The following is an 11,454-nucleotide window of genomic DNA, read 5'->3' as shown; positions in this document are numbered from 1 at the left end:
AGCTCCAAGTATCAAATGTGGCAAGAAGTTTAACCCTTGCCTACATTTGATCAAAGAGATTAACACCTCAAAGTTTTGATACTTAAAATTGACCCTAGCATATGCTTAAGCTATAAAAACGAAAATTACATGAGAAGAACAAGCAACACCCTTGGTTACGGGATGCTAACCATCCCACAACCTAACCTTACTACACTACTCACACATATCGTAAGAAGACATGAAATGAGCACGGGTAATGGTAAGGAGAAAACTAAACATTGATTAAATTCGAAATAAAGACAAGATCCTCGAAGAGAATGAGATTCCTTACACCTTTAATGAAGACTAAAAGCTTTGGAAGTAGACGGATCGTACTCAAAAATCCTCCTCAAAGCATAAATGAAGAGAGAGATGGGAGCTCCATTAATGGAGGTAGAGAGAGAGAGAGAGTGCCAAAGTAAAGATACCCTACTGAAATCAGGCTTGAAAGTATTTATAGCCCCTTAAAAAAGAGTTACAAAAGTCCTAAATACCCCTAAGTTGTTGCTTGGTCGGGTACAAAAATCGGCAGAAAATCCCAGGTGCTACGGGTAGTACCATTTTTGGGCTACGGGTAGTAGTCTCGTTTTGCAATTTGACACAGCTTCTGATCACTGGCTACGGGTAGTACCATTTTTGGGCTACGGGTAGCGGCTGGACAGCTTTCTGTCTCCTTTGGTTCTTTAGCCTTTCCATGCCCTTTGGGCTTCCGTTGTCCCGCACACCCTCCAAAGCTACTGTTCATCATTCTTGGGACTCGGCGATGGAGTGCCAAGTGGCCTCGGGTGTACGGATACCCTTGGAATTGATCCATGGCATCAAAACACGCCTTATTTCCACCTTAAACCTGCAAGGGCCAAAAACACCAACTCCGCGCAATATCATCTTAATAAAGTAAGTTAAGCACGTGTGTGTGACAAAAAATGAGAGAGATAAGCCCTATTATTTACATTATAGAGGGCTTATCACACCCCCCAACTTGGATTTTGCTAGTCCCTAGCAAACTTACCCAAAAAAGTAAGTAACTAATGCTATGCAATGTTCCCCTGAAACAAGATACAACAATTATGCTCAACGATACTTGGCATGAGTCCAAACAAACACCCCTTCGAACTCAATTACAAGCTAAACACGCACATGCATACAATGAACTAAGGTGAACAAATTATGCCAACGGCCAAGCAACACACGTCCGCCTTGAATTTCCATTCCAAGACTCAAAAGGGGAAACTTAGATATGAAATTTCACCAAGTAAAAAAAACTAGAACAACATCCCATGATAAGCGCTAGCAAGAATTTGCAATAGCAAGAGACAAAAAGAAGAAGCTATGCAAGCTAATCAAAAGAGCGCCGACAAAGAGAGCTAAGGAATTATTCACAAACTAACTGAATTAATAGAAATTTCATACTAAATTAGCATTAGATATCGATCACGCATCAAAAAGAGTTAGACGAGCGTACATTAGGATCAATTAAGGACTTTAATAGCTTATAATGACCTTGGTGCCAAGAAAAGGGAAACAAAAAGGGTAGCGGCCATAAATTTCTGCTTGGTTTCAACTACCCTTGGCCACTACCATCCCCTAAACTACCCAAACCACGGCCACATGTATTAGCCAATCACCAAACAAGGTTACGAAAATGAAATGAAGAAAAACTACTAGTTATGTCCTACTAGAATTACTACCACCGACTCCACCACACCTAGTCATAATTCTCATCCGGCTCCTCACGTTATTGAGCCTCGAGCTCTCCCTTCTCATCGGACTCCTTCACATCCGGAATATATGCTAGTCTGGATGTCTAACCAATCCTCTCATGATAGTATTCAACCCTCTTTCAAATTCAATTTTTGCTCTTTCATAGCACTTCTTTGATTTTTCTTTGAGGAATAGGGTCATTTGAGGTGAGATTTGTAGTGAGAGAGATTGAGGGGCTAATTCCAAGAGCTTTGGAGAGGGAGATGAAAATTTGGGGCTTTAACTTTTGAAGTGTGTGAGGGGAGATAGGGAATCACATATCAATTCTTCGTTCTTTTGCATCCCAACCACTTCTATCTGGTTCACACCATCCCAAAGCACCTTAGATCATTGACACACAATTTCACACAACCCTTCAAACATCCGGTTCCCTAAGCTTGAGCAATAAACGGAGACTCGGACTTTGGTTCAAAATTAAGGACAAGGGGACTCTTTTGAGGTTTTATCATGCAAAAATTGCCTTGTATCATTTCCTACATACGCCAATCAACTCCAATATGATGCATAAAAGATATCTAAACTACTCAAGTATGAACAAACGGAAATTATTTACGCAAGTGCGGAAAGAGACAAACAAGCATGGGATGCTTCAAAACGAACTTCAACTCTAAGCGATGCATACTACTTGACACACCTTGGAGCTCAATTTGTTCAACAAAGTTCATATATATGCATGCACATGGATTCAACACATAATCAAATTCGACAGGGTGCTCGACTCTTGCCATTATTAGGAAAATTGAGCACAATCTAAGTATCTAGCACTTGAAATCACTAATTACAAGGGAAAATTGCACAAAAAATTTTAAAATTTTCTATGCAAAATCGAAAACGCAAACCATAAATAATCTATCCCCCCCAACTTGAAATATGCAGCGCCCTCGATGCAAAGAGACGGAAAATAAGGGAAGGGAGAACAAAAATGTACCGACGGGGTGGAATGTCAACCACCCGATACCTCGACCAAGTTGGAGGATTTTTCGTCAATGCCACCGTTCGTCATCGGAACCGCTTCCAAGGCCCACTCTTTTGGCCCCACCATCGGAACCATAGCTAGTCGCACAGAGCCATCGCCGGAGCTTTCTTGGGCTAACAACCGCGACACATAGTCGCACCCATGCTTAGGGCTCCTGAATGCCTCACTCACCCCGGTTTTTAGACCCAAACTACCAAGGCTGGTGCGGTAGCGTGTTACCCTGCAAAAGACTTAAGAACCAACTACCTAATAGGAGACAAACGACATTAGTACCGCCGGCTCGTGATAGCCCGGCCCAGAAATTATTATGAACAAGTATTTAAATCCACCGAATCGTCACGTGATTAAACGGGTACTACTTTTCTCCCCATGTTTCACTTAAGGTGTCGTAAAGCAAGTTAGACAACATCTTAAGCGAAGCACGGGTGGTTATACCGAACCACAAAAAATTTGCCCTTACTAACCGGAGCTGGGTACACGAACCTTGTTTGAATAGCGACGTGCGAAGCTATAACCCAAGTCAATGATGGGTACCCCCGAAGAGGCCGGGCCTTCCAAACAATTAAGTCCAGAAGTACGCAAAAGCTCCCCGTGAAAACATTTTTATTTTTAGAACCTTTCAAACCAACGGATCATCCGGATAAACCGGATCAACTAACTCCTCCACCGTGTCCTCCACCGCAAAATTTTCCAAAAACGGTTTTAAACGTTGACCATTCACTTTAAAAATATGACCATTGGCGGGATTCACAACTTCAATGGCACCGTGTGGAAAAACTTTGTGCACAACATAGGGCCCCTCCCAACGAGATCGCAATTTTCCGGGAAAAACATGGAGTTTAGAATTGTACAATAACACTTTTTGCCCAACATCAAAATTCTTTCTTTGGATATTCTTATCATGAAATTCTTTGACTTTTGATTTATAAATGTTGGTATTATCATAAGCATCCCGCCGGATTTCCTCGAGTTCGTTGAGTTGGAGTTTACGATGAACGCCGGCGTCGGGCAACCGAAAGTTTAAAGATTTTATCGCCCAATATGCCTTATGTTCCAACTCAACCGGGAGGTGACACGCCTTACCGTAGACAAGCCGATAGGGCGAAGCGCCTAGCACGGTCTTGTACGCGGTTCGGTATGCCCACAAGGCATCGGTCAGACGAAGTGACCAATCCTTCCGGTTCGGATTAACGGTTTTTTCCAAAATGTGTTTTACCTCACGATTGGCGAGCTCGGCTTGGCCATTGGTTTGTGGATGATAGGCGGTGGATACCTTGTGGGTAATGCCATACTTCTTCATGAGGACCGTAAAAGGCCGATTGCAGAAGTGTGACCCTTGATCGCTTATAATGGCCCGGGGCGTTCCGAACCTTGACAAAATATGCTCCTTGAGAAAATCAAGCACCACTGCATGATCGTTGGTGCGTGTAGCCACGGCTTCAACCCATTTGGACACGTAGTCCACCGCCAAGAGAATATAAAGGAACCCGTAAGAATTTGGAAATGGGCCCATAAAGTCAATTCCCCAACAATCAAACACTTCCACGACTAGGATATTGGTGAGGGGCATCATGTTCCTCCGAGTCACCGCACCTAGTTTTTGGCATTGCTCACAAGCCCGGCAAAATGCATAAGCATCCTTGTGAAGATTTGGCCAATAGAATCCACATTGGAGAATTTTGGCGGTGGTCTTTTTATGAGAGAAATGGCCACCACATGCCTCGGTATGGCAAAATGAGAGAATCCCCCGTTGATCGTCATCGGGCACACACCGCCGGATAATTTGGTCCGAACAATATTTGAAAAGATAAGGATCATCAAAGAAGAATCTTTTCACCTCACTAAGAAAAAGCCTCCGGTCTTGTGGGGTCCAATGGTCCGGAAGTCGCCCGGTGACAAGATAGTTGACGATGTCAGCGTACCACGGGCAACTTGAAACGGCAAAAAGTTGTTCATCCGGAAATGAGTCGACAATTGGAATCCTCGAGGAAGAATCCTCAAACTCAAGACGGGATAAGTGATCCGCCACCACATTCTCCACTCCCTTCTTATCCTTGATCGTGATGTTGAATTCTTGGAGCAATAAGATCCATCGGATTAATCGAGCTTTCGCATCTTGCTTCGTGAAGAGGTATTTCAAAGCGGCATGATCGGTGTAAACAGTAATGGGAGATCCCACCAAATATGACCGGAATTTGTCTAAGGCAAAGACGACGGCAAGCAACTCTTTCTCGGTGGTGGAATAGTTCATTTGAGCTTCGTTTAGAGTCTTGCTCGCATAATAGATAACATAAGGATTTTTGTCCTTTCTTTGCCCGAGAACCGCCCCAACCGCATAATCACTAGCGTCGCACATGAGTTCAAATGGCAAATTCCAATCCGGTGTTTGTACAATGGGAGGAGAAGTGAGACTTGATTTCAACTTATTGAATGCTTCCTCACACGCCGGAGTCCATTCAAACGGGGTATCCTTTGAGAGAAGATGGCACAATGGCCGAGATATTGCACTAAAATCTTTGATAAAACGCCGATAGAAACCGGCATGCCCGAGGAAAGAGCGGATGTCCTTGACACATTTAGGGGTCGGGAGGGTGGCAATAAGATCAATCTTGGCCTTGTCGACTTCGATACCGTTCGACGATACAATATGACCCAACATGATACCATGAGTCACCATGAAATGGCATTTTTCCCAATTGAGCACCAAATTTTTCGCCTCACACCTTGCCAACACCTTCTCCAAATTTTCCAAGCAAGATTCAAATGAGTCACCGAACACCGAGAAATCATCCATAAATACCTCGACGATCTTCTCAATCATATCGCTAAATATGCCCATCATACACCGTGAGAAGGTTCCGGGCGCATTACACAAGCCGAATGGCATGCGTCGATAAGCGAAGGTCCCAAAAGGACAAGTGAACGTCGTTTTCTCTTGATCGGGTAAGGCGACTTCTATTTGGTTGTACCCCGAATATCCGTCTAGAAAGCAATAATAAGCATGTCCCGCCACTCGCTCCAAAATTTGATCAATGAAAGGTAGAGGGAAATGGTCCTTCCGAGTGCTAGCGTTAAGCTTCCGATAATCGATACACACACGCCATCCGGTAGTGACTCGAGTAGGGACCAATTCATTGTTGGCGTTGGGTACCACCGTGACACCGGATTTCTTGGGAACTACTTGAATGGGGCTAACCCACTTACTGTCGGCAATAGGATAAATAATTCCCACATCCAAGAGTTTCAAAACCTCCGCCTTCACCACATCTTTCATTATGGGATTCAACCGGCGTTGGGGTTGGCGAGAAGGTTTGACGCCGTCCTCGAGGGCAATGTGGTGGGAACAAATTGAAGCATCGATCCCCTTAATATCCGCGATAGACCAACCAATAGCTTTGGTATGCCGCTTTAGAATTTCAAGGAGTTGGGATTCTTGCGAGCCGACGAGAGAGGAGGAGATCACCACCGGGTAAGTTTCATTTTCACCTAAAAAGGCATATTTCAATGTTTCCGGGAGGACCTTCAACTCGAGTTTTGGTGATTGAATACTCGAGGGAAGGGTCTTGCTCTCGAGAGGAGGCAACTCTTCAAATTTCGGAGACCATACGTCCGTCCCACAAACATCTTCAATGTCAAGCAAAGAACACAAATACTCCACCTCCAATGAGTCAAGAAAATTTTTTTCTTCGGCGGTAAGGCACACCTCCAACGGATCCTTACACAAGAAAGTGTCCATATGCTCTTGGACCAAAGAATCAATAAGATTGACTTCATGAACACACTCGTCATCCCCCATTTGGCTTCCGATATTAAACACATTCACCTCCATCCTCATGTTGCCGAAAGTGAGGTTTAGCAAACCGCTTCGGCAATGGATAACGGCATTGGAAGTGGCCAGGAATGGACGCCCAAGAATGACCGGAGTCGACGTTGACACTTGCGAGGAGGGCACAGGGCATGTATCCAACACGATAAAATCCACAGGATAGATAAAGTTATCTACTTGCACGAGTACATCCTCCACCATCCCGCGTGGAACACGAATGCTTCTATCAGCCAATTGAAAGGTCACCGATGTTGGCCTCATCTCCCCCAATCCAAGTTGTTCATAAATAGAATACGGAAGCAAGTTCACACTAGCCCCCAAATCGAGGAGGGCTTTTTCAATCTTCTTGTCGCCAATGGTGATGGAGATGGTTGGACAACCCGGATCTTTATACTTGGGAACCACGTTGGTTTGAATAATAGAGCTCACTTGTTCCGTCAAGAAAACCTTCTTTTGAACATTCAACTTACGCTTTTGAGTGCATAAGTCTTTGAGAAACTTGGCATACGTGGGAATTTGCTTGACGGCATCCACCAACGGAATATTGATTCTCACTTGCTTGAAAAGCTCATAAATCTCGGCATTGGTATTGGCACGGGCCGGTGCCTTCAATCTTTGGGGAAAAGGAGCTGAAAATTGAGAGGCGGGGCCTTTGGGTTCTTCCTCTTGAGATTTTGCCGGTTGCTCACCAACGGGAGAAGGCTCCGAGGTTGGTGAGTCAATAAAAACATCCGGTGCTTGCGATACAATAGGTGTAACCCGTGGCTTGCTAGGCTTGGGGACAACGGCCATATCAACTTCCTTGCCACTCCGCAGTGTTATAATGGACTTGGCTTGCTCGGGACTAGGCACCGAAGAGCTCCCCAGAAAATGAGTTCCGTTGGGATTTGCTTGGGGTTGAGTCGGAAGCTTCCCCTTTTCTTGTTGAAGAACCCCCACCGTATTAGTCAACTTTGCCATTTGATTTTTGATTTCCCCAAGCGTTTGAGTGGTTTGCTCGTTGAGGGACGTTTGACTTTGCATAAAAGATGACATAATATCCTCCAAAGATCGCTTTTGAGGTTGGAATTGATTTTGCCCATGAGGAGGTCCCGGAGGTGCAAATCCCGGTGGTTGTTGATGTTGAGAAAACCTCGGCGCTCCTTGAGATTGAGAAGGCCGGAAAGCTTGGTTTTGTTGAGACGGTGGAACTTGTGGCGGTCCGGGAGGTTGAGAATCGCTCCACCGGAAATTAGGATGCATCTTCCAACCCGGATTGAAAGTCTGAGAATAAGGGTCAAACCGTTGATTAACGGCGTTGACCTCCGATGGGCCAGTTCCTTGGAGAATATCCTTAACGGCAGGGAGCATTTGACAATCCCCCGTAGCATGACCTGCAACTTCACATAAAACACAAATGTCTTCCGCCTTGGCCACAGAGGCCACCCCAGCAACTTTGTTGAGTTGTAAAGTTTCAATTTGGCGGGAAAGCTGGGCGACCTTGTGGGCTAACTCATTTTGCTCATTCAATTGAAATTTACCGGAATTGCTCGGAACCGGATTAAACACATTCTTTTCAGAGGGGTCCGAGCAATCCCAGTTTTGAGTTTTTTCAGCTAATTCCTCAAAATAGTCCCACGCCGCATCAGGGGTTTTAGCCATGACTCCACCCACACACATGCTATCCATAAGAAGTCGGGTGCTTGGAAAGCATCCCTTTAACAAAAACTCGACTCTTTGAAAAACCGGTAAGCCATGATGTGGGATGGAGTTAAGCAAATCCTTGTACCTCTCCCAATATTGATAAAAAGATTCCCCCTCTCTTTGTTTGAAAGTTTGAATTTGATTCATGAGTTCCTTTGTGAGATGCGGGGGAAAAAATTTCATGTAGAAAGCCTTTGATAAATCCGCCCAATTTGCCAAGGATTGGGGCCTCATGTTATTCAACCAAATCTTGGCTTTGTCTTTCACAGAAAATGGGAAGAGTTTTAGTTTTGCGGACTCAAGCTGAGCGGGCGTGGACACTATTGTGGAAACCAATTCCTCGAATGCCCGCATATGAGTGTACGGGCATTCTTTGTCTTTGCCATAAAAAGATGGCATCATGTTAATGTGATGCATTTTAACGGTGAAGTTATTCGCGTCGGTTGTGGCCGGAAGGACTATAGTGGGCCGCGGAGTAGAACGGGCCGGATTCATATAGTCACTCATGGTCCTTTCGGGCACAACCGGTGGCATTTCGCCTTCACCGTTTCCGGCCATTCTTTCTCGAGGAGGGGTTCTTACAGAAAAAGGAATTCTTTGGGGTGGCGGTGTCCTAGCTCGAACCCGACGAGGAGTTTTGGGTCGAGGAGGAGAAAAAGATCTATGAAGCCTTTTAGAAGTTGGGCTCCGAAAGGCTCCACGATGACCACCACGCATACACTTGAAAACCCTTTCTCGAGAAACAATGGACAACAAGATTAAAGTAAACAGACAAGAGGGGCTATGCCGCCACCTCCTAACAATAGCTTCGAGGGGCTATGCCGCCGCCTCAATAAGAAAAGCAATAAAAGAAAAGGTGATTTGTACTTACGCTAGCTTCGTTACACCTCACGTTTGAGAGGCTCAAGTTAGAGGTATCCACTAGATTAATTACAAATCACACAAAGTAAAAATTAACGAGATACTTACAATGGGTTGGCGAACCTCCAAAGATAAGCTATAAAAGAAAGCGCTCCCCGGCAACGGCGCCAAAAATGCTTGCGACCTTAATGTGTGTTGCAATAAGAATACCCCAAGCGTAGGGTTAGGTCGGTTGAAAGCATAATACCCGGAAGTCCGGGGTCGAATCCACAGGGAGCGCATCCATAACTTGTTTTCAGAGATTAGCTCGCGTAGAGATTTAGCGTTAGGACCGCCAACCAAACTTCGGCATTGAGACGGCCAACTGAACGATTTAGTTAACTTGCTACTTAACCTAACTACGGATTTTTAACTGGAGATTAACTTAAAGGCTAGGTTTAGGAATAATTAACACCCATAACGCAAGGATAAACTTGATTCTTCTCTTTTTAACCAAAGTGTTAAACATGTCTAGGGTTCTTTTGGTGCATTTAGACAAACACAAGGAGGGACATAGCTCCAAGTATCAAATGTGGCAAGAAGTTTAACCCTTGCCTACATTTGATCAAAGAGATTAACACCTCAAAGTTTTGATACTTAAAATTGACCCTAGCATATGCTTAAGCTATAAAAACGAAAATTACATGAGAAGAACAAGCAACACCCTTGGTTACGGGATGCTAACCATCCCACAACCTAACCTTACTACACTACTCACACATATCGTAAGAAGACATGAAATGAGCACGGGTAATGGTAAGGAGAAAACTAAACATTGATTAAATTCGAAATAAAGACAAGATCCTCGAAGAGAATGAGATTCCTTACACCTTTAATGAAGACTAAAAGCTTTGGAAGTAGACGGATCGTACTCAAAAATCCTCCTCAAAGCATAAATGAAGAGAGAGATGGGAGCTCCATTAATGGAGGTAGAGAGAGAGAGAGAGTGCCAAAGTAAAGATACCCTACTGAAATCAGGCTTGAAAGTATTTATAGCCCCTTAAAAAAGAGTTACAAAAGTCCTAAATACCCCTAAGTTGTTGCTTGGTCGGGTACAAAAATCGGCAGAAAATCCCAGGTGCTACGGGTAGTACCATTTTTGGGCTACGGGTAGTAGCCTCGTTTTGCAATTTGACACAGCTTCTGATCACTGGCTACGGGTAGTACCATTTTTGGGCTACGGGTAGCGGCTGGACAGCTTTCTGTCTCCTTTGGTTCTTTAGCCTTTCCATGCCCTTTGGGCTTCCGTTGTCCCGCACACCCTCCAAAGCTACTGTTCATCATTCTTGGGACTCGGCGATGGAGTGCCAAGTGGCCTCGGGTGTACGGATACCCTTGGAATTGATCCATGGCATCAAAACACGCCTTATTTCCACCTTAAACCTGCAAGGGCCAAAAACACCAACTCCGCGCAATATCATCTTAATAAAGTAAGTTAAGCACGTGTGTGTGACAAAAAATGAGAGAGATAAGCCCTATTATTTACATTATAGAGGGCTTATCACTACCTTACGTGCAGTATCAAATAACAGCTAAATAAATATAAGTTAAAACAACAAAGAACGGGACTAGTCGTACCAAATATCAGCAATATTGGGTGCTCATCATTGATTATGAATGAAACAGTGACACCGTGTAACAACCTCTGTTACACAAAATCTTCTCTCTCCGTGTTACGAAGCAGATGCATGGATACTTTTCTACGAACAAAAAATAAAGTCCAAACTAATGAATATATATGTAAGCTTTATTATGAGTTGATTCTATGGGACTTAATTTTTATTGTTTACCATCTAATTAATTATATATAGAGTATATTTCAGTTGTATATATCATGACAAGATCCATGCACGTACTTTGCACAAACTCGCATTATATATCTGAGCCCTGCTATTCGCAAGAAAAATTTGCAGGGAACCACGCAAAGAAAAAGGTGTTTGGGCCGATTCTGGATCCTAAAAAAATATCTATAAAATTTTGAATATTATTTTATGGGGCTTTATAAAAAATCAGCTCCAACGGACATCAGAAAGTATTACTTTCCTATTCATAGGGGCGAAATATGGATATTTTCTAGATTTTTATGGAACCCGAAATAAATCCAAACGCATTTTTCCTTGCATGATTTCCTGCAAATCTTCCTTGCGATTAGAATTTCCTCTCTTTTCTTTCGTTTGACTCTGCATGCACATGCGATTAGAATTTCCGTCTCTTTTCTTTCTTTTTACTCTGCATGCACATGCACATGCACTAGCACATGTATATATACACGCAGTGACGCACACAA

General features: G+C 43.8%; 1 protein-coding gene and 1 non-coding gene across 2 annotated transcripts; one reads left to right on the top strand and one right to left on the bottom strand.

Moving 5' to 3' along the window:
* Positions 1-765: 765 nt before the first annotated feature.
* On the bottom strand, positions 766-10,451 carry LOC131323568 (uncharacterized). Its single transcript, XM_058355421.1, has 8 exons — positions 10,276-10,451; positions 8,484-8,997; positions 7,344-8,279; positions 5,866-7,286; positions 3,384-5,391; positions 3,223-3,309; positions 2,953-2,978; positions 766-868 (listed from the first exon to the last, which is right to left on the bottom strand). The coding sequence occupies exons 1-8, from the start codon at positions 10,449-10,451 to the stop codon at positions 766-768; spliced, it is 5,271 nt and encodes a 1,756-aa protein (XP_058211404.1).
* On the top strand, positions 8,314-8,420 carry LOC131325007 (small nucleolar RNA R71). Its single transcript, XR_009199575.1, has one exon. It is a non-coding gene; the product is annotated as a small nucleolar RNA R71 (small nucleolar RNA).
* Positions 10,452-11,454: the final 1,003 nt, after the last annotated feature.

This window comes from Rhododendron vialii, chromosome 4a (assembly GCF_030253575.1).
Source record: "Rhododendron vialii isolate Sample 1 chromosome 4a, ASM3025357v1".
Taxonomy (NCBI): Eukaryota; Viridiplantae; Streptophyta; class Magnoliopsida; order Ericales; family Ericaceae; genus Rhododendron; species Rhododendron vialii.
Note: the sequence above shows the minus strand (reverse complement) of the source record. Positions and strands in the feature narration are given on the sequence as shown.

Excerpts from the sequence above, each read along its gene's own strand:
- LOC131323568 (XM_058355421.1), bottom strand. The coding sequence starts at position 10,451 with ATGATGAACAGTAGCTTTGGAGGGTGTGCGGGACAACGGAAGCCCAAA. Across the intron at positions 8,998-10,275 it reads GCAAAACGAGGCTACTACCC|GGTTTTCAAGTGTATGCGTG; the intron begins GTAGCCCAAAAA and ends TTCTCGAGAAAG. Across the intron at positions 3,310-3,383 it reads TTTATCCGGATGATCCGTTG|GCCCGGCCTCTTCGGGGGTA; the intron begins GTTTGAAAGGTT and ends ATTGTTTGGAAG.